This window comes from Taudactylus pleione, unplaced genomic scaffold (assembly GCF_031769625.1).
Source record: "Taudactylus pleione unplaced genomic scaffold, aTauple2 ptg000205l, whole genome shotgun sequence".
Taxonomy (NCBI): Eukaryota; Metazoa; Chordata; class Amphibia; order Anura; family Myobatrachidae; genus Taudactylus; species Taudactylus pleione.
This window is the reverse complement of record NW_028284607.1, coordinates 3,474,210-3,498,412: the sequence shown is the minus strand read 5'-3', so window position 1 is coordinate 3,498,412 and position 24,203 is coordinate 3,474,210. Positions and strand designations below refer to the sequence as shown.

The 24,203-nt window shown below is 45.1% G+C and overlaps 1 protein-coding gene across 1 annotated transcript in view; it reads right to left on the bottom strand.

Annotated features, from left to right (window-relative positions):
- The window catches only part of MMP11 (matrix metallopeptidase 11), a 59,677-nt gene extending 36,149 nt beyond the window's left edge, over positions 1-23,528 (bottom strand). The window contains 1 exon segment of the mRNA XM_088477954.1: positions 23,439-23,528. Within this exon segment, the coding sequence (XP_088334080.1) occupies positions 23,439-23,528 (90 nt within the window).
- Positions 23,529-24,203: the final 675 nt, after the last annotated feature.

The window sequence follows — 24,203 nt, the reverse complement described above, 5'->3', positions numbered from 1 at the left end:
TGCAAGGTGTTAGATGGTCTCTGTTGCCGGAGGCATTGCAGAGGGCAAATGCGCTGCGGGAGTGTCACACCTATAGAAAGAAGATACCTGTATCGTAGTGGCTAAACGGAGACCCCCTTGACAGTGAAAAGTGGTGCCCCTGTATATTGATGCAGGGGCTCGTGGTTGTAGGTGAACAAGCCGAGGCGAAACGCGCCTACTACCACGAGCATGCGTCCGAAAAGGGGTGTGGCTTGAGTAAAAAGGGGCAGAGTCTACGGAAAATGAGGCGGAGCCCCGTGGGTTCCCCCATTTTCGTCACTTTGGGGGTGTGCCCAGCACTCTCCGAGATGCTGGCCAGCCCCCAGGCTCTCCGTACACAAGAGAACAGATGCGCACGGCATCTGTTCTCCTCCTGCACACCCACTGCTCTGCTTTGCAGAGCAGCGGTTTGTGCTCTCCCCAACTTCCCCTCCCCCACTACTGGACAATGCGGCCTGCGGGTGGGACAGCGAGACAGTCCTGGAGAAACGGGACTGTCCTGCTGGAAGCGGGACAGTTGGGAGGTATGCCCGTATGTGCCTTTGTCAATTAAAAGACTGCTACTTTAAAACATCTGGCAGTCTCGCACGGGAGTTGCCGATGTCTCAAAGCTGCAGCCTATCATATTTACCCCATAGTTTTTAATCAAGTATGTGGGTTGTCATATCTGGGGTACCATATTTAATAAGGGAAGTTTGATTCAGTGAAATCTGGGGTCTGATTTTAAACAAAGGGGAGTTAGACTAGGAATATGATTTTTAAAGAGCAAGTAGAGGCGGTCATATTTGGAGTCTGACTTTAAATGTATTTATTGTATAGAGGTCATTGTTATGCTCTCTGTATTAAACAGAGGACATTTGAATAGATACTGCTTTGTCAGTTGGGGCTAATAGGTTTTGTATTTGCTTAAAGCTCTTTGATATAACAATTTTTATAAATTTAAATGGCTACTTAAACCACACCCGCATTAGATAAACCACTCCTGAAAGATTTTTGATGCATTCATTTTTCTGTCACAGTTTGCCGGTAGAAAAGCCAGGGACACATGTTTGTGTTTCTGCCACCAGGCTGAAAGTTGATCCCCAGGCTAAAAGTTGCCAGCTTACAATAAAAATACCCGACAACCCTCCCCATGTAGATAATACTCACTCTTGACTTGCTTGGATACAGCTGTCAACATTGTAAAGACTGAAATGGATATAGGGTGAAGGCAAAACCCATTTTGTTGTCCAATTACATTAAGTTGCCTGCTGGATTTATTTTGTGGTTCTCGGGTGTCTTCACCTTTGAATGCTGCATGTATGCTCCTCTATCTTAATACTCAATGGCTAAGTATCACTGCCTTCACTACACTACCTCTTCCACCACAAAGCATTGCAGTGGACAATACAGAGAGCATCACAGTTACCAGAATATAATGCAGAGAGCATCAGTGACCACCATTAAATACAGAGAACATTACAATGATCAACATATAATGCAGAGAACCTTACAGTAGCTGCCAGATAAACAGGGAGTATCAGTGACCATCATATAATACAAAGAGCATCAGTGACCACCATAGAGCACTGCAGTGAGCACCATATAATGCAGTAAACATCATACAGACCATCTGATAATGCAGAGAGCATCAAAGTGACCGTCATATAATGCAGAGAGTATTGCACTGACTACCATATAATTCAGGGACATCACAGTGACCACCATATAATGCAGAGAGCAACACAGTGACCGCCATATAATACAGAGAACATTGCAGTAACGCCATGTAATACAGAGAACATCAAAGTGAATGCCACATAATACAGAGAGCATTGCAGTGATGGTTATGTAATGCATATCGGATCACTGACCACTATACAATACATAGGATAACCATAAAATGCAGATGACATCACAGTGACTGTCATATAATGCAGATAACATCCTGGGGACCACCATATAATGCAGAGATCATCAATGTCTGCCATATAATACAGAGAGTATCAGTGACCACAATATAATACAGAGAGCATCAGTGACCACCATACAATATAAAGAATATTTTTGATTGCTTCACAATATCATTCCTTCATCAATAATCAACCTCTCCTCAAAATCATTAACTACTTCAGTTTCATAGTAACTTACCCCATTGCATGTATAGATGTGTTCACATACATCTAGCCTCCTTGTGTGTTAAACAGCCTTTCTAGTTGGCATGACTCAGTAGTGCAGAGCCTCTTTGCATGCAATTTTTCCATTAAAATGCATCTTATCCACAAAATTATGCGAATAGGACGCACAGGCACGCCTATATTCTGTGTGCGACTGCGGCTGTATCAAATCTGTGTCAAATCTGCTGACACTGTAACGTAGCATTTTGCATGCAGATATATATGGCCGAATCACACGGCGCTTACGCGTTAGATAGATGTATGTGTAATTAATATAATTAGTCCCTTTAAAATTATTACCATCATAATCCCAACTATTAATTTGCCCCAACATCATCAAATAATTACATTTATGTACATTAAACCACTAATTACATCCCTCAGTCTCGTAAAAAAAAACCTTCATCCTAAAAACCCCATTAAAGAATTAGCCCATTACCCCTTTATTAATATTATTACTATTAATACCATATGCTATACCCACTGCCATCCCCCTATAGCATAACTTACCTGTTGGAGATCTCATCTGTTGCAGCCACACAGCATTCAAGAGGCATCACTCTGTCAGACAGATCCAAAGGCTGTCAGTGAGAAAGAGGCGTGGCCATGAAGAAACAAACAGGGGACCGTGCAGCCTATTGTTGCAATGCATGCCCCTTGTGAGGTGATAACTGTATACTGACTGCCAGGGCTGGCTCTAGGGGTGTTCGACCCCTCCCCAACATCCCGATTACAGCAGGACATTACTGTCCTGCTGTTCCACCCGTGGGCCGAAGTGGTTAAATCAGGAGGTTAAATCAGGAGGTTGGACCCCCCACTGTCGCAGCTGTGTGGTGGTGCCGGACCCCGGAGACTCTGAATGGATGCTGTGCGCACGCGCGTGGCATCCTTTCAGTGACGAGAGAGGGCTGGGGGAAGCCCAGCTAGTGAGGCTCCCCCCAGCCTGACATTATTTGGAGGCAGACACGCCTCCTACTAATGTCACATAGGGGGCGTGGCCTATGGTAATTAGTTCACACCCCCATTTTCTGCCGCACGCAGCGAAGATAGAGCGCTCTGGAGGGGGCCGGCATAGGGTGCTCCGACCCCTGGAGCCTGCCCTGCTGACTGCCCTCTATACTGACCCCCTGCTCCTCGGATTCATAGCTCCCCTGCTGATACTCCTTCCCCTCTATTTACCCAGTAAACTGAACTGGTTTCCTCACAGATTAAAGGGTTTTCGCAGCTAAAATTAAAGCAGTAGGTAGGTGCTGTAGGTAGCATAGTAAAATGCTGGAACTCATAATAATCCCTGTGTTCTTTGTAGCATCAGAGATTCTCTTCCATATTTTCAGACTTTCTGGTACTCCTATCTGGGAAATCTCAGTGGAGGTAAAAAAGGCCAGTGCAGGGGGAATGGCAACATGATTATTGTCATTATGGCCCCTCACCTGCTGCAAATCGAAGATCACTGAGCAGGGTGTGCAGCAAGATTAAGAAAATTTGGAGGGTGCCTTGCTTTTATCTTAGTCAGTGAGAACTCCACAAAATTTTGGGGCACCCTGTTCATTCCGGAAGAGTAAGCAGGTATATTACTGTCATCATTGGCTATTTTCTCACTGCAGTGCAATGTTGCAAACTTTTTTGGTCAACAGTGTCATTTTCAAGCAGCAAACACTACAATGAAAGAGCTGGATACAAGAGAAAATTAAGTGAATAAAGTGATTATCTCATTAAAATGCCACCTGGCAATGGGTGGGATATATTAGGCAGCAAGTAAACTGTCAGTTCTTGAATTTGATTTGTTAGAAGCAGGAAATATGGGCAAGCATAAGGATCTGAGCGACTTTGACAATGGGCAAATTGTGACGGCATGTATTGTGGGTTTTTTCCTGGCATACAGTAGTTAGTACCCACTAAAAGTAGTCTAAGGAAGGACAACCGGTGAGCCAGTGTTAGGGGCGTGGGTGTTCAAGGCTCATTAATGCACATGGGGAGTGAATGCTAGCCCATCCGATTTGATCCCACAAAACAGCTATTGTAACACAAATTGCTAAAAAAGGTAATGCTGTCTACAATAGTAAGGTGTCAGAACACACAGTACATCACAGCTTGCTACGTATGGGGCTGTGTACCTGCAGACCGGTCATAGTGCCCATGCTAACCCCTTACCACCACCGAAAGTGCCTACAATGGAAGAAGGTGGCCTGTTCTGATGAATCACGTTTTCTTTTACTTCATGTGGATGGCCAGGTGCATGTGCGTCATTTACCTGGGGAAAGATGTCCCCAGGATGGGAAAATGGCAAACTGGCAGAGACAGTGTGGTGCTCTGGGCAATGTTCTGCTGGGAAGCCTTGAGTTCTTCATGTGGATACTTTGGCACCTACTACCTACTGTACCTAAACATTGTTGCAGACTAAGTACACCCCTTCATGGCAATGGTAATCCCTGATGGCAGTGACCTCTATAAACTACAAAATGCACCCTGCCACACTGCAAAAATTGTTCAGCAATGGTTTGAGGAACATGACAAAGAATTCAAGGCGTTAACTTGGCTTCCAAGTTGCCCAGACATCAATCCAAGTCATGGTGGCCCCACCTCAGAATTTACAGAATTTAAAGGATTTGTTGCTAACATCTTGATGCCAAATACTACAGGACACCTTCAGAGATCTGGGGGAGTTCATGCCTTGGCGGGTCAGAGCTGTTTTGGCGGGTCACGAGGGGGAATTACAGTATACAATATTAGACAGGTGGTTTTAATGTTATGGCTAATGGGTGTGCTAGATTAACAATGGGCTCTATTGGTGGTGGGATAAGTACTATGTTCTCACAATTGAGTTTCCACAAGGAGCATATAATTCATGAGCTCGAGGAGCAATGCCGGCACAGGGCGCAGAAAAGCTCTGTTGCGGCCCTGTTTAATAGCTTTCTCTTAATTTCTCCTATTCTTTCCTTCTATTTCTTCTCTCACCATATTCTCCTTTTCGTCATATTTCTCTCTCTATTTTTTTAATTTTTATTGCATATGTCATGTTCCTGCCAGCGTGATATAGTGGTAATATTCTCTTTGTATTCAATAGCGAGATTGTTCATTTGGATTTTTTATCTAGACTTATTGACTTGTACTTATATTTATATTGGATCCATTTATTTAAATTTCAGTTATATTATTGTTTTTATTGTGTTTGCAATTGTAATACATGTATTTGTCATTAAATCCCCTCCCCCACTTTTTCTTTTGACATTTTGATGTAATTTCTACATTTCTCCACAAATTCTAGATTTTTTTTACGAGGAATTAGCAATCTTATCTTGAACACAGCTGCAGAGGTTGAATCCACTTTATTACTATTAATAAGTAGATTATTTTCTGTCATTTTATGGGTCTTATATGATGCTTGTAGCGCCATACTTTTTATTTGTGTTATTTTATTTGTAAACAGGAAAGAGGTAAGACCCTGTATCATATATTTGTCTTTATTTAGGGCCTCTATACTGCCAGTAAGTCTAAAGCTGTAGTTGCGAACAAGATCATCTGCAGTACGTTCTTTCTGTGCTTTCTAGGTCGATGGGATTTCACTAGGCCCATTTGGCCCCTTTCCCAGATGATTGCAGGCACCCCATGACTGTTAGTTTATTTGTGTGATTTATGTCTTCAGTGTCTGTTGTTTGTGCCTCTCATCAGATTCTTTTATTTTAGCTCACTTTTGCGATAACCTTTCAAGAGGCCTATCAGATTGGCGAATTGGTTACTTCATCCAAGGTTGCCCTATGCTCTTTATTGAAGTCTTATGTTTTTTTATAGTTCTCTGTTGACAGAGTATCAATTTTAATGGGCTTTCTAGCATTATACAGTATCCTGACTTGCCCCTCAGTAAGTATGGCACTAATTCCATTCGGAATGGGCATGCTACTACTGCCGCTTCCATAGGTGTTTCGGTTTCTGAGATTAAAGTGCTTGGACAATGGAAGTCTGAAGCATACAAGCATTACATTGGGTACAAATCTGATGCCCACAATTCAATTTGTTTGTGCTGAGACCTCATGGTATTTAACATTCAGATTGGTTTTATGATTAGCTATTTTTCATCAATTACAATCATATTTCTTTTCAACTTGGGAGCATAGGCACCTCATTACCATTAGTGATGGGCGTCTCAAAGGATTTTGCCCTGTTTTCACCGGAACTACAGATTAATTGGTAATTGTACTCTGGGCAGGTGTTTCAGGTTTTAATCTGTTTCAAGTTTAATCCAATCACAAAAGTGTCTCATTTTATGCTATTAAAGTAAGTCACATTGTTCATTCACTGGACTTGTGTGTTCGTTTGCTGGCTTTGTGCGTTCTACATTGGTCATTTCTGCACCTCTCCTGTTTTTTTTGGATTCAAAATAATTTTTTTTTTTTTTTAAAGTAAACATAGTAATGATGATGGTACATGTTTCAGAATTGTTTTTATGTTATATCTTCTACCCACATCATTGTTTTAAACAAGAGACTAAACCATAGCTGCCTACTCTCTCGGAACCTACAGGAGGCTCACGATTTTATGGGTAGATCCATGAGGCGGGGGGTGGGGCCTTACAACACAATTCTATGATAACTGCGTAATTTGTCCCCTACCTATTTCTAAATATCCACAATTTGCGACATTCCGCCATTAGGAGCGGGGCCTAATTATGTGAATAGCCCAGCCCCGTCCCCATCACCACTCACCTGCATCTCCACTCTGGGCTTCTCCCGAAGTGTAAATTAATAAGGTAGGCAATAATGGACTAAATACATGATTCACCCAATTAATATTTATTTACAATCAATGGTGGATTTTACCTAGGAGCTGTGGGGCTACAGCACCCCCAGTAAAATCCGCTACTTCAATGAGCCAGTTGCAGTCCATGACTGCACTGGCTTCGATGTGACTCCTGGCTTCGATGCGCCACCTGCCAGTCACGCAAAGGAGAGAGAGAGAGAGAAAGGTTGCCATAGGGAGAGATGTAATCCCCACATTTTTGCTTTTGTATTGAAGGCAGAAGCTGGTCAGCAGCCTTGATTATAGGTGAGGAAGTCATTAGGTGTATGAGATTTACACCAACTGCATTCTTTTTAATACATTTTTTTTTTAACATATTGTGTTACTATAGAGTCCCATGCAGACACTGACGTCAACGTGGATTGTGAAGATTAGCTGGAGCAACTTCATCAAGTTGTGCTTCTAGGGTTTGGTTAACATGTGGTACAACAATATCAGGATACAAGAATGTAGAAAATGGTGAGCGAAGTTATTTCACAGAGGTGGAAAGTTATTGAAATTTTTTGGAAAGTTAATATTTCTGCAGGTGTGAGGAGGCTTTCTAGAGTACAATAACAGAAGTTGAAGTAATGGAAGAGAGCTTACAGGTGATAATAGAGATGTTGAAATCACCCATGATGATATTAACAATGTTACAGCATAAGAAATGAGGAAACAAGGCAGAAAAATGTTCAAGAAACTGTTGTTGTCGTCCAGAAGATAGATCACAACAACATGAAGAGAGATTGGGTTGAATATCCTGAAAGCATGTACTGCAAAAGATGTGAATGTGAGTGATAAAACATTTTGTAGCAAAAGAGTATTCCAATCTCATATCCCTTACTGCATTCAGGCCTGGAGGTGTGGGTGAAGTGGAGACCACCATGTGAAAGTGCTTCAGGTGAGGTAGTGACTGATTGTGTAAGTCATATTTCTCTTATTGCCAGAAGGTTGAGTTGTTGAGAGAACAAAAGTTAACTTTAGTACAAGTGTAATGTACAACATTTACTGAGGCCCAGACAGCCACTCTCCACTGAGGCGCTGACCTGCCACACAGTCTATCTGTCCCAAGTCGCCGTTGTGGCTAGTTACCATCACGCCGTATCCTTCGGCCGCAGGATCTACCTCCACCAAAAACATCAAACTTATACCTTATATTGTTCCCTGCTTAAGCCGGCTATATTCTCAAGCAGAATTTGACTCAGACGCCCTAGAAGGTCTGCTCCTGTGGTTATTCAGGGTCGACAGGAGAATGTAATCGAAAAGAACTTGGACAAGTTTGTGCGCGGACACTTACAGTTTCTGGTCCATTGGAAGTAGGGGCGGATTGGGCCGGTTCCTGCAGTTATCATTGAATTGTGTTGTTAGGCCCCACCCCCACCAGTGATGACCCTGCACTTTCCCAACCCCCACCAGGGGACCCTGCACTTTCCCACCCCACTGCCGCAGCTCTACAACTTATGCTGGGCATGCGCAAACGCTGCTGGCCAAAAAAAAGGCTGATGGGGGAGCTGCTGGCTCTTCTCATAAGCCTTTACGGAGCCAGCAGTCACCACTGATGGCTCAGCCTCCGTCCAGCCTCTCTGCCAGCTCGGCCCGACTCCCGGTCCCTACTTCCAAGACAGCAGCAGCTGAGACAAGCAGCGGAGCTGCAAGTAAGTGTTGGTGGCTGCACAGAGGTGGGGGCAAGGTTGACACAAACAAGAGCTGGTGGGAATGAGGCTGACACACATTGGGGCTGTGGTACACAGGGGCTGCTGAGACACACAGGGGATGATGGGAATGAGGCTGACACAATTGGGGCTGGGATACACAGGGGCTGCTGAGACACATGGGCTGGTGGGAATGAGGCTGGCACACAGGGGCTGGGGGGAATGAGGCTGACATACATTGGGGCTAGGGCACACAATGGCTGGGGGGATTGAGGCTGACACAGGACCTTGGGTACACAGGCTGGGGGGAATGAGGCTGACACACAGGGGCTGGGGCACACAGGGGCTGGTGGGAATGAGGCTGACACACATTGGGGCTAGGGCACACAGGGGCTGGGGGGAATGAGGCTGACACAGGGGCTGGGGTACACGGGCTGGGGGGAATGAGGCTGACACACAGGGGCTGGGATACATGGGCTGGGGGGAATGAGGCTGACACACAGGGGCTGGGATACACGGGCTGGGGGGAATGAGGCTGACATACAGGGGCTGGGGTACACGGGCTGGGGGGAATGAGGCTGACACACACAGAAGCTGAGACACACTGGGGCTGGGGGGAATGGGGCTGACACACTGGGGCTGAAACTCACTGGGGCTGGGAGGAATGAGGCTGTCACACACTGGGGCTGGTGGGGAATGAGGTTGACACACACTTGAGCTGAGACACACACTGGGGCTTGACAATGGGGTTGAGACACTGGGGCTGGGAGGAATGATGCGGGGACACACTGGGGCTGGGGAATGGGGTTGAGACACACACTGGGGCTAGGGGGCTGGGGGTGAATGAGGCGGACACACACTGGGGCTGGGGATTGGGGTTGAGACACACACTGGGTCTGGGGGGAATGGGTCTGAGAGACACACTGGGTTTGAGGGAAAGGGGTAGAGAGACACACTGGGTCTGGGAGAATGGGGATGAGACACACTGGGGCTGGGGGATGAGGCTGAGAGCTACAGGTGGGACTGGGTATGGAGAGATGCAAAGGGTCCTGGGGAGAGACATGGAGGCCTGGAGATGGAGAGACACAGGCAGCCTGGAGAACCACAGGGGGCCTGAGGATGGAGAGACGTAAGGGGGTTTGGAGTAACACGGGTGGCCTGGAAAGACACAGAAGTTTGATCAGGGAAATTCACATTTTGCCCTGCACAAAACTTGTGTTACTATACATTATCTGGTTATGATGATGATATTGGTTATATTTCTACGTAAACAGGCATCTTCCAGCCAGTGTGATTTACATGAATAGTCAACACCGGCTGTAGACGCTGCCCAGTGAGGCTCAAATTCTTCAGAGGTTCCCCGTTGCAGAGAAACCACCACATAGGTAAGAAAAAAGACTTCCAAACTGACTGGCCTGTACCTAGTACAGAGGGATTGGGGTCCCCAAAAAGAGTGTATCATTCACCAAGATTTCTGTTGCCGACCCTTCTCCCCTCAGAGGCTTGCAACAGCCCCTCCAGGCCCTAACAGGAGGGAGTATCCTGCCCTCCTCCACAGACCCTGCCCCCTCAACAGACCCACCCCCATATGGGCTGCTTCCAGATATTTCCCGGGCTGGTTTTCCATCCCAATCTGACCCTGATTGGAAGGGTTATGGGCCGGAAGAAAGATCTTGGGTTCCCGAGAGGTTTCTGCATTCTTCGGCACACATAGTGCTATATACCTCACCAATAATTTAAAAGTAGAATTTACACTATATTTCTTATATCTCCACATATTCATTGATAGCTTTAAAAAAAAACAACCTCTAAGGACATCTATCATATGATGGTTTCAGTAGCTCTGGAGCCACCACCCTTGCATATATAGGTGTGTTTTTAATGAGTGCGACCAAATGCAGTCATCATCATCATTATCATTATGCAACTTACTGCAGGGTTATAGCACCTGCAAGTCAGACCCCTCCAGACGACTATGGGTCTGATTCAGCATGGATCGCAATTGCAACCGTGTACGCAGATCGGCCGATTGGTGCGTACTGTGCACACGTATGCACCGCACGGTGTGAGTGACAGGCTGTGAGCGTTTGGAGGTTGTGAAGGGGGAGTGGTTGGAGAAACGCAGGTGTGCCAGTCCGTTTGAATGCTGTTGCATGGGCGTGCATAAATTAGCCTCTGCGATTGCCAGGAGGGGGCCGGTGTGCAGTCTCCAACACGGTCCCCCTACTCTCTGTCCGGTGGCCGGCAGTGCACTGAGCTGTGCGCGGCCAGCGCCAGAGTTATAGACTCTGGGCACTAGAGTGCACCCAGAGTCTATAGGGTATGCGCAGGCCACTGGGAAAATGGCCGCGGCAGCCATTTTCCGGTCGTCTTTACTGACCGGATCCCCGCGCCGACGTGGGACTCCGGAGAGATAAATAATACTATGGGTGCAGGGTGTGCGGTGCGGGGCCCCCTGGATCCAGGGGCCCGTGTGCCCCGCACACTTTGCACCCATTATAGATACGCCCCTGCTATGCAGCTTGAGTACTCACAGCGTGCAAAGAGATTTGCAAATTCTGAGACAGGTCAGAACTTCTGTAATTGTGCGTGAGGGGCCGATGTTCTCCGATGTATACACAGGACTGTGAGGTGTTATGGATGTGATAAGGCAGTAATGGGCGTCTCTATGCTGGCTGAGCGGTGGCAGACATAAGTATATTTTAGTTGCGATCCGTGCTGAATCAGGCCCTGTGTTTGTGTTTTTCTGCAGATCATTTTAGTCTCAGACTGCGACTACAGGCCCACACCACGACCTTAGTATACTTTGGCAACGTCCGCACACCCATTCCAGCCCCAGCTCCGTAATCATACACAGTTGCAGGTCTTCATTGCAAAAAAGACGTGCATGAGCACTAAAGGTAAATGCAACTTGCAGCAAAACAACTGTGTTTACATCTCACTATGAATAAGGCTCTCTGTGTTTGTTTGTATATTATATCTTGTACTTTGTATCTCCCAAAAGTATAATCATATCTATACGTATTGCTTATTCCACCCATTGTAACTTATGTAGTGCACTGAAGACAACTGCCTCACCTGGAACTTTAATGGGTATGATGCACAATCTGCAGATCTGGTTATGCTGTGATATCTTATTCTTTGTATTTCATATTTTGTATTCTACTTTAGCGTGCGCTTGTTGCATTTGCATATTGGGCATTGCTACGGCTGCGAGCGCACTCAGCCTAGCGAACGGGTCTGAATCGGGCCTGAATCGGGCCTGAAACTTAAAAGTTTTTAGGCAGCACCATTTTTCCTTTGCCTTAGACTTTGACCAGGGCAAGAATCATATTTATATTCTCAGTTGAAAGGCTGGGGCCTTGACAGGAAGTCCTATCGCTCCAAGGGTTGGGGGTGACAAGGGGCTATCCCTAGCCAAGACAAGGGGAAGAGCCTCATGCCATAAATGGCCTTATTTGTCCACAGGACAGGAACAAATAACCCTGTCTCCTATTGAACAGGGACCACACACCTCCTTAATAATGCAGAAAAGGGAATATACTGAGTATGCCATGGGTTACACAGTACACAGTAAAGTGAAAAGGTAAATACTTGTCATGACATGCTTAAGCTGCATTTGAAAAAGGAGTATTCTTATTATGCTGCAAAATTAATGCTTACTATGTGTTATATGGGAAAAAAAGAATATTCTCACTGCACAGTAGTATAGCTTATAGTGAGTGCTGACTGGTTGGAGATAATGCAACCCAACCATGGTAACCAATGCAGCACTACTTCTTGTTAGCAGTCAGCTCTTATAAGCTCCTATAAGCACCTGGCAGATACCTCCCAACTTTTTAGGGGGTGTGGTATAAGAGATAGACAGTAATTAGCTAGACAATGTCTAGATACCCTAACCCTAACCCATGGTGCTTAACCCTAACCCTCCCTCCTGGTGCCTAACCCTAACCGTCTGGGTAAGTGCCTAACCCTAACCGTGCGGGTAAGTGCCTAACCCTAACCCTCCAGTAAGTGCCTAACCCTAAACTGAACCCTAATCCTAAAAAATTTAATAAAAAAAGTCGACCATTTTCTGTCGATCATTTTCATGTAGAACTTTTGACCCTGTCGACCTTTTGTACCTGTCAAACTTTTTACATGTCTAACTTTAGTGTGTCTGACTTTTGTCTGTATTGAACTTTTATCCTTGTCTAACTATTAACTGTCTAACATCTGGTGTCTATCTAGACATTGTCCAACTAATTACTGTCTATCTATAGTCCGGAACCCCTTTTTAGGTTGGGGAATCGAGACCAATGTCCTCGAGAAGGGATCTTTTGATGCATTGGACTGCCCCAGGCTCAGCCATTTCCCCTCACCTAAAAGAAACTTTCGGATGCTGTGGACACCATGTCACCATGCTGTATAGTGCGGTGAACGATATACCTAACAAACCTTCTGGTCGGAAACAAAACTATCACGACCCCCTTTTGATTTGGTGCTCATTGCTTTTATGCAGTATTTCATTCTTGATCTGGTAATTCTAGTTGTACTATCATGATTTGTCAATTTCATTCATTGGAACGCTAAAAGAATCTCTGAATGGACTTTCACATTTCAGAATAATTAGCTTTGTCATGCTTGACTCTCCATCTTAGTCACTGGATTTTACAGCTTGTCTGTAGTAAACAGTCTGTGTTTGCATTATGTGATCCAGAGACTTCAATCTTGCCTAAGGGTTCACTCCATTAAATGCTCTAAGCTCCCAACTAACCTTTCTCTTTGTCCGTGACTGAACATATCACTGACTCAAATTCAAAGTCACCTGGAGACAGGTATGGGCTAATTAACCTTTCCCATACAAAACAGAGACAGGATAAATACCAGACGGTTCCAGGGTTCTATGGGTTTCTGCATATGCTAAGTTATTGTGTGACTGTCATATAGTTCTGCATGACGCTAAGGGAGATGTTTATCATTTGTAGCCCCATTCCTGCTGATAAGTAGTAATTTTTAAAAATCACTTATTGTTGCCATTTATTAAAAGAAAAAAATACCCAAGGCAGCTCAGTAGTACTGGAGTGAAAAGAGTGAGTCTGCAGTTTCCCCTCCTGGATAATGCATGCGCAGTGGAGCAGAATAAGACGCATTTGAAGGTATAAAGTCACACAAAAAGATGATTGGCGCTACCGAGTCACGCCACGACGCGACTAGAAGGGCTGTTTAACACACAAGGGAGTAAGTTGTATAAGTAACATCTGTAGAAGTGTAGAAGAAAGTAATTCATTATGTAAGTAAGAAGTTAAAAGGAGGTCTCTGTGTGGTTACAGGGGGCTCTGCGAGACATAATATTTATTTAGCGGCACTGTGACATTGTGAACTGGAAGCACTATGGTATATTGTGTACTAGGGGCATTGTGTGACATATTGTGTACTGCACTGTACGGCATAATGTGTACTGGGGGTCACTGTGTTCTATCATAGAATAGGGGCACTGTGTTGTATAGTGTATCAGGGCCGTAGCTAGGGTAGTGCGGCCGGTGCCATCGCACAGGGCACCGTAGGGCAGGGGGCACTGTTTGGGCCTATCAAATTTCTGTTTATTATCATTCTTGCTTGTAGCTACCTCTTATTTCATCCCCAGCATTTCCCGGCCTTTCCTATCTCTTCCCTGGCCCTTCCCCATGAAGCCATGGCCCTTCTTTGGGTGCATTATGTCCCTTTGAAAAATGAGGGGGGCACCAATGCTCTTTCTGGCACAGGGCACCAAAAAGTCTAGTTACGGCTCTGTAGTGTATACTATGGCACTGTGTGACATAATGTGCACTGGGGATCAGTGTGTGACAGATTTTGTACTAGTTGCACTGTGTCTCATTTTGTGTACTGGGGGGCACTCGGTGCCATATTGTGTACTGTGGGCCTGATTCAGTACCGATTGCAATTGCGTTCGCAGCTGCCTATTCACACGGAACGCAGCTGCGAAAATATTCTAATGCTTGCCAAAGCTCAGCTGGCTTAAAGATGTCCACTACTGCTTTCTCATATCCGTCCAATGTAGCTCTCAGTACCATCGATGCACATCGGCCAGTCACGCAGCATTTACAGTAGGTCTGAGCAGCCGCAAAGCCTGCAAGCCTACATGCACACAGTAAGCTCTCATGCTGCTTATGTGATCTCAGTGGCTAATTTATGCACGCCCAGGAAACTGCGTTCAAAACGGGCAGACCACCCCCCTTTAACGAGCCACGGCGCAGTTTGGGAACCACTGGTCTATGGTGTAACCCACTATGTCGCTGACAATGCACGCTCCAGAGCGCCTGCAGCAACATCGTTAGCGAGGGCCATGCTGTTGAATGCAGCATGGCCTCCACCGTCGCTTTGTCGCTACCGGCATCGGGCAAGTGTGTACGCACTTGCCGATGCCGGCACCCCGCCGCTAACGAGGTCGGTACACACTAGACATCGTCTATTGTGTACCGGCCTTTAGAGACATGAAAGGAGATCACAACCTGTTTGAAGTAGTACATGCCTTTGTTAAGGGAATGGCAAGCTTTGCCCATAAGAAATATGCCAGCCATGTTCTTGTCATGTGATTGTCAGCTATTTCTGGGGATCCACATTGAGCTGTAGCTGTACAGTCATGTAATCAACAGATTTGTGTGTACACCACATGTAGGTACATATGTCATGCATGATTTCTCTGCCTACTGTAAATAGGCAATAGGCTCTCCTGTTGAAATGAAACTCAGTCAAAGGTTCTGGCTGGGAGTTATATTGGGACTTATAGTTTTAGATAGATAGAGAGCTGCTTAGTTGTCTGCCTTTGGACTTGTCGCTATGACACAGTAGTTTAGCAACATATCCTTCAGTTGTAAGATGAGAGGGTGGGCGATGCTCTATATATTGCACATGGTGCTAAATTGTCTAGCTTCATCTCTGTTCCCCAATGCATTGGTAGAGGAACCCCTTTAATGAAGTAAATGAAAAAATGTACAAACTCATAGGGCAAATTCTGTTTAGTAATGTCACACAATGTTCTGTGCAAATGTACCCATTTTTACATGAGAGTATTTGGATGTTCTGCACAACACTGTATCCCCCATACAGTATGTCCTCACATATCAGTTTAGTAAATTTCTATTCAGGCAGGGAGCATGGACACACCAATATCGGGGCATGCCCGCATCACAGTGTTAGTGGGCTACTCCTTTCCCTATCTGTTCCCACTCTGATTGTCACAACTCTCACAACTCTTGGATGGCAAATGGACGCAGCCCATATTTTGGGAATTAAGACCTATTTCCAAGGCGCAGAGGCTAACCCCCTTCTGGGGTTGGCAACTCAGACACCTCTGGGGTTGGCAACTCAGACACCTTCTCTGGGTTTGGCAACTCAGACACCTTCTCTGGGGTTGCAAAGTCAGATGCCCTTACTAGGGCTACAGAATCAGATGCCCCTTCTGGGGCAACAAAGTCAGATGCCCCCTCTGGGGCTTAGAGAATTGGATGCCCCCTCTGGGGCTGGAAAGTCTGGTGTCCCCACTGGGGCTGGGAAGTCAAATACCCCTTCTGAGGCTGGCACAACGGTCACTACTCTTGAGGTCAAAACATCGGCTGCCCCTGCTGGGGTTAACACATCAGATACCATTGCTGAGACTAGAACATCGGAGACCCCTCCTGGGGTCGAACAGTCGAACACCTCTCTTGAGAGTGAAACATCGGGTATGTCTCTTGTGGCTGAAACAAAGGATTCCCCAGCTGGAATCAAACCATTGGATACTCCTGCTTGTACTGGAACATCGGATACCCTTATTGGAGGTGAAACATCGGATATCCCTACTGGGGCTGGAACATCAAATCCCTCTCTTGCATCTGAAACATTGGATACCCCCATTGGGGTTGGAATATTGGACACCTTGCTTACAGGTAGAACATCGGATATCCCTGCTAGGGTCTGAACATCCAATAATCCTTCTGAGTCTGAGCATCGGATACCCTTGTTGGAATTGAATTATCGGATACCCCCACTGGCACTGAAACACTGAATATCTCTGCTTGGACTGAAGCATCGGATACCCTTGCTGAGGCCTGGACATCGGATACTCCTGTTGGAGTTTGAATATCGGATACTCCTCCTGAGAGTGCAGGAACAGAGGGCCTGATTCAGACTCTAGGCCAGTGCGCATGCGCACGTCGGAGCCGGCTCCGTCGTGCGCATGCGCAAGACCCGGATAGCGACGGGCACTCTGGGTCTCGTACCAAAGGGGGCCTGCTGTCGATGTTGAGTGACAGCACGCCCCCTTTGGTGGGTGGGCCGGGGGCATGGCTGCCCAGACGGAGGCGTTCCCATGGGAACGCCTACTGTCTAGGGCCGGCCCCACTGACATTACAATTGATGTCAGTGGTAGAGCTTTCGGCTCTGTTAGAGCCGAAAGCTCTCTGGGGCTTGCGGCAACGAGACCCTACCACAAGGGTCTCGTCGCAGGCCCGATGGTCGCAATGGTCTTGACCACCGCTACCATCATCATGGCCGCTCGCTATAGCTGTAGGTAGTCACCCACAGCTATGCGAGCGACCAGGAGGCCGTTCTGAAAAAAAAAATGCCCGGCTCTGAATCAGGCCCAGACTTTGGGAGATTTTAACACTCTTGATTTCCAAAGCTGGAATTGGGTGCTCTTGAGCTGAAGTTCCTTTTTGGGCAAATTCCGTAGCACTCCTATTTAGAGTAGTGGAAACTGGAACTGAAGGGGACAATCTAGATAGTTCGTTGGCATTAATGCTGTGACACTGAGACTTGTCACCCTTCCTTGATTTACAGAGAGAACAGTCTTTTATAAAATGATCAGGACCCCCACAGTAAAGACAAAGTTGAAATGCGCCACTTACGTTCAGCTTCTGACAGTTTGGGCCATGGAAAACTCTGATATTTCTCCCTTTTCAGTACAGAGGAGAAGGACACTGGACCTCATTCAGAGTCGGTCGCAAGCGCTGAGCACTCGCAACCGACTCAATGTTTTGGTCCTGCGCACGCACAGCGGCCGCACTGCACGTGTGCAAGCCCAGAGCGAGAGAGGAACTCTCTCGCTCCGGAGCTCACTACAAAAGGGGCGGCTGTCGTTGATCGACAGCTCGCCCCGTTTTGTAGGCGGGGCGGGGGGGTGGTTATACAGAACGCTTGCCGTTTTCTGGGCGGCCGCACTGACCTCAGCAGTGATGTCAGTGGGGAGTTTCCTGCTCGATCAGAGCAGGAAGCTCCCTGGGGCTTGCGGTTGCCGAGACCCAACCTTAGGGTCTCGTCACAAGCCCCGATGGTCGCGATGGTCTTGACCATCGCGACCATCACCATGGTCGGTCGCTAAGCTGTGGGTGGTAACCCACAGCTTAGCTAGCGACAAGGAGGCCGCACAGAAAAAAAAGAAGCGCCCGCCCTCATTCAGATAGAGCGATCGCTTCTTGCGACCGCCTCTGAATGAGGGCCACAGTCTTTAAGGCTCCTAAATCAGCAAACTCCTTGGCTTTATTATACTGAGTTGGGGTTTTGTCAGAATCAGAAGAAATTAATTTTGGTAGAATCAGCATAATGTTGGTTAAAAGCTTTTGCAGCTGCTCTAGCATTTGCTGAAATATTCCAAGTTGTGCAGGATTCAATTAACTTGGTGACTGGGTGGTCTGTGAGCAATTGTGAGTAGTGGCCCCTTTAACCGAGTTATTTAGTTGGTTACCAGAAAATTCTTCAGAAGAGAGTGGAGGTATGCAGGGGTTAACAGAGTCTGAAAAAACTCTCTGAGACTGAGAAGCCATGGTAAAACAATCAGCCAAAAATTGTAGTCATCTCAAATCAAATCTTTTCACCACATTCATAAGATCCAGACTGGGGTCTGCTACTTGAGTCTGACCAGCAGCATCCATATTTTTAGGGCCAGAGCAATCTGTCACAACTCTTGAATGACAAATGGACGCAGCCCGTATTTTGGGAATTGACAAGACCTATTTCCGAGGCACAGAGTCTAATGTGCCGGCGGTGTTCACCAGGGACTTTCGCAAGAGGGTATGGACTTAGCTGCGTCCAACACACAGGTCGCGGCCCTCAGAATAGGTTCCCCTATACAGGTGCTGGTATACTCTGGATGTAATGGAGAAGATTCTCAGTGTAGTCAACAGGCCAGATCAGAACCAAACGGACAACAAGGTACCAGGGAGCAGACATGTGCAGGTCGCAGAGGCTAGCCAGGGTCAGAACCAGATAACCAAATGCAGTACCAAGGATTAGACAGAAGCAGGTCAGAAACAAGCCAGGGTCAGGAATAGGTTTGCAGAGGCTGATTGCAGGAATCCTCCAATCAGTGCAGCTGGTGATTGCACTGAGCTGGAATACATCAGCACACAATCAGGACACAAGAACTGTAGATATAGAGTCAGGTAGAGGTGATGGTTTTCTGCACAAAGGAGCCACAGGATAAAACTAACACTAGGAAGTAACTCTATGCTCTGGCACCAGTGGGAGTTCTCACAGGGGATATGAATCTGCTGCCAGTCCCTGATAGGCTGCTGAGGTCAGCTGAGACAGGAGCACTCCCACTGGTAGAATGCTAGCAGCTGACATAGTGCATGATGGTGATGTCAGTGCATGGTTTTCGAACAAGGTCAGGCAGAAATCCTGACCTGCAGCAAATGGTAATATAAGTCACATAATTTGAGCAGAGTGTGACACTGATAACCTATTCTCTTTGATAAGCAAAGTAGTGGTGAATGGGACATGCCTCCATAACTTCCGATACACATGCAATGCGGTCCCAAATGGGACAGTGGGCAAGAGCCCTTGAATTGGGACCAGCTGAAAATGAGACATTTGGGAGTTATGGCAGTTGTAGGGTGGATTGGTTCTTTCCTTGTCCTTAGCATAGATTAGGCAAAAGAGTTTGCCTAGTTTTGCACTGTAGTGAAAAAACATGATTTTAACATGATAATATTATTGAAGTGGAGAGTGCATTTTACAGGGACTTTTCCAACTTTGTGAGAGGGAGCAAAGCCTTTTTCTCCATGACAGAGGACTTCAGTTTTTAATCACATCTGAGATGGTGTGCCAGAAATCTGGTCTGTTTCCTATACTCAGAATGAGACACATTTTGCACCTCTCAGTTTTCTTGGAAAGTATATTTCTTGATCAGGGGCGTATTTATAATGGGTGCAGGGTATGCGGGGAACACTGGCCCCTGGGTCCAGGGGGGCCCCGCACCGCACACCCTGCACCCATAATATTACTTACCTCTCCGGAGTCCCACGTCGGCGCGGGGGTCCGTTGCTGTAAAACGACTGGAAAATGGCTGCGCCGGCCATTTTCCCATCATTTGCGCATGCGCAGTACAGGGAAAATGGCTGCCATGGCCATTTTCCCGGTGACCTGTGCAGACAGTATAGACTCTGGGCACACTCTAGTGCCCAGAGTCTATAACTCCGGCGCTGGCCGCACACAGCTCTGTGCGCTGCCAGCCGCCAGGCAGAGAGGAGGGGGCCCGTGTCGGAGACTGCACGTGGGCCGACTCTTCTCTAGAAACGCCCCTGTTCTTGATGTACATCTAAAGGCCCCCCTACATCAGCAATCGATTGTGGCAATTCTGCAATTTGCAATCGATTGTGTATAAAAATCTGCAATGTATGGGCTTTACAGATCGCAGATTGCAACCAAAAAGTGATTGGAATTGTTAAATCAGATTGTCCAACATGTTGGATTTCACAGATGGATTGGGGCTGTAGATTGCTAGTGTATGGACATGATCAGCAGATTTGCAGACCGTTACTAGTAAAATGATGGGACTTTCATTATTGGCAGATCTGTGTTTGCTGAAAATGATCTGCAAATCACTGAAAAAGATCTGTAATGTATGGGCGCAAATTGCTAGATTGGGAAATCCTAAAATCGGGCAATAAAACTTCAAATTGTTCAATTGTGGTTTTCAGAATGCTCATGTATGGGGGCCTAAACAATGTAATAAAAAAAGCTTCAACCACACCAAGGTTGACTCATAAAAAATGACTGTTACGATGTGCACTTATTGTGATAAATAATGTAACACAAATCAGGCTAAATCAAGCACTATCGTAACTGAAAAACAAGTTTTAGGGGTATTTCTAAAGAAGGTTTAATTTTGATTAGATGGGTTTACTGTGCCCAACTAGATAATTTTTTCGTGTTTGCAAGATCATGGCAGTAATGCTGGCCATACATCAGACCAACTTTCCTCCAACCATCCAACTAGTTGGTTGGTTGGAATGAAAATCCAGTAATGTATGGGAGCAAATGACAATTAGCAATTTGCTCCCAAACACCAGACAACATAAAAAAGGTCGTTCAGGCAAGTTGGTTAAATCTGTTTGTTTTTAACAACTTGCCTGAACAACAGCTTTCATCCATTTTCCAGTGTTTGGGAGCAAATGGTTGATTGTTACTTGCTTCCATGCATTAATGGATTTTCAATTTAATCAACCAACTAGTTGGATGGTTGGAGGAAAGTTGGTCTGGTGTACAGTATAGCCAGGTTAAGGCAGACAAGCAGCTACACTTGTGTACATAGAGCAGCATTTCAGAGCAGCTTTTTCTTTTTGTTTGCAAATGACCCAACTTGCATCATGATTCATATGTATGAAACATTTTTGCAGTAACAAACTTTGCCAAAAATATCATGCACTAATAATGTCTTCCAACCCTCCCATCATATCTATTTAACAGTCCACTTGCACTTTATTTCATTATTCTTACTTATTGCTCTGTCACACATCAATCTTTTCTTATATTAGTTTTCTCCTTCGACTCAATAGATTACAGATACTGGGACCAATATATATCTGTTTATGCCATTGCAACATGGGGGCATATGTTCTTAATAGGATGCTTCCAATGGAATAGTCCTTCCATCGGTCAGGTTTACCAAGAGAAATAAAACGATATCCTTACAGTGGTTTTTTCCCTTAAATATATTGGAGATAACCGTTTAGGATGAAGCAATATGAATGAGAATTCTGCATGTGATTTCTGTAGTTCCATCATTAAGGTACAACCAGAATGTTCCTAGTGAATTGGCTATATTCTCAGGAATATTGGTTCAGCTAACAAAACATCCATCTCCATTGTGATAGGTACCGTTGAACTTTACCATGCAATAACCTTTGAACTATCCGTATCTCATTTTTGAGTACTCTTTTATTTAACAGCCTGGAGTTTTACAAAATAACTATTTTCATTAATTAATTTTTTTTAATCAGGACATTTTCAGAGCAGTGTCTCTTTAACATAAACTCCCTGCAACACCCTCTCTTTCTGTTCTTCTTCACTGAACATTCAATCCGTGCAATGTTTTCTGATCCTGTTTATATAGAGGATAAACATTTCAAAAGATCGGAAATAACTTTGAACAAGAACACAGAATCCATCTGGGCAAGTTGTATATTGGCTCCTGTAGATGCCACCACATTGTCAACTAGTGTTACTCTATTTAGACAATGATAGAGACGCCAAATGAGAGAACTTGCATAAACACGGCAGCACTGGGTACCACTGTTTGCTGTGTTGCACATTAGCAGCCAAACTTTCTCTTTGTTCTGGTTATAAGCCCATCCCATTATAATCAGGCTGCATTGTAACTCCTCCTGGTGAAGCTTCTTACATTACTCACTGTGCTTCATAAGTAAATGCATAAATAGAGAACAGCGCTCTTTGTTTTATACAGAACTTTGGCACACAGGTCTGCATAAAGCCAAGTCATTGTGTGACAATGCAATGCAACAAAGAATCAACTGTATTTACACCTCTATATAGTCAAAGGCCAAAACATTACAGTTGTGTAATTTAAAAGCTTTATTATGTTTTACAATTATGTATTTATAAGTAAATATACTGAGCATGTGCAAAAGTACATATCTTATTATTCTTTATTGCATAAATTATTTTTGGTATAAAAAACGTACCAGTGAATAGGCTTGCTTTGTCAGACAATAGAATACTGAGTCTCCAACATGTTAGCCACATGAGTGCCTTACAAGTAAAATCCTGATGATTGCAAAAGGGTTTAAAATTGAAATGCCGGTGTCTGTACATGTGCGCCTGTGAAAAGCTGTCAGACTGTGCTTAGCACTGATATATAAAAACGCCAGCCTGCAGATTCCAAATCCCAGGCAGCTGACAACACAGAAACACAACATCCCTTATACAAACAGGGTCTGCCAGAGTCATCCAGTGGCTGTCACACTCATCCAATCAGAAAATCATCACCCCTGAACTGCAAGAGGCCTGCAGCACATTCCTCTCAGGTGGAAACATCTGCAGAGAAACTTATGAACTTCCATTATATGCTAATGCTCCAAAATGAAATGGACCCAATGGTGCAGAGTTTACAATTCAAAATTAAAAAAAACACACTACAAACACATTTGCAATCCTCTGAGATAGTATTACATATACATTGTATCTGTACAGGGTCAACAAATAAATGAGCAAAGAACATTTCTGGAATGTCGCAACATGTGTCTAAGTGGCCCAGTACATACATGTGTACCCTAGATGGCACCATGCACATACAGAGAGCACTGATATTGATGGGCAGCCTACTTAAGGGGTGCATTGGGACCTCTAATCTGAGGGTCACAGGAGAGATGAAAAAGCCTAGAGGTAGAACATAATTAGTACATGATTGTAAATAGCTAATGGAAATTGCTTGCTATCATAACCCCATTCAAAATATGACAGTATCCAAGCAGGAAAATCTTTGTAACAATTCATTTATGCTGTTATTAGAGAAATACTGAATTTGCATAGAATGACATAAAACAGTACAAATGAAATTACAATGCCTGTAACTCACCTGTGTTCTATGTTGGAAGGTCTTCTGGGTTAAAGGTGCTGTATGTGCCCCCAATAGGCATAGAGTAGGCAGGATAATGAGGAGGTACATCCTCAGGGCTGAGCACAGGTTGTATGGGAGAGGTAGTACTACTGTGTGAGCAGGAGACTCTTTGTTCCACTTTCTAAGTCTTTCGACTTTCTCTCTCTTTTTTTCTGTGTGTATGTGTGGAGGAGCTGCCCGGTGCCTGTCAGTGAGCAGAGGATCCCTGCTGGGGATTTATACTCCTCTGTGCCTTTTGTTCTCTCTCTTCACTTTTATGGCCTGAAGTGACACATCTGAGCAGCATCACGTGCTAAATGTTTGGGAAGGAGAGGGAGAGAGAGAGATAGAGGGTTTGACTGAGGAGAGTGGTACAGTTGCAGAGGAGGAGGGAGAGGGGTGATCCCCCTCATAAACAAAAAAAAAAGAAATCTTAAAAGTTTTACTGAAAGTTTATACTCTGGTGCATTCAATTTATTTTGGGAACTTCAGATGTATGATAGTCACAAAAAAGAGTACCACACACATACACACACAATCAGACACACATACCCAACGAAAATATCACAAATACATAACAAAGGTGGCCCATAATATTCACACAACTTACATTAGCTTTACCGCAATGCTTAAGGATCTGCCTAGTTATATAAATAATATTAGCACAACATAAAATACAGTATACAATATATTTTTTAAATGGTACCCTGGTCTAAAATAGGTAGGCAGTGCGGTAAAGAAATA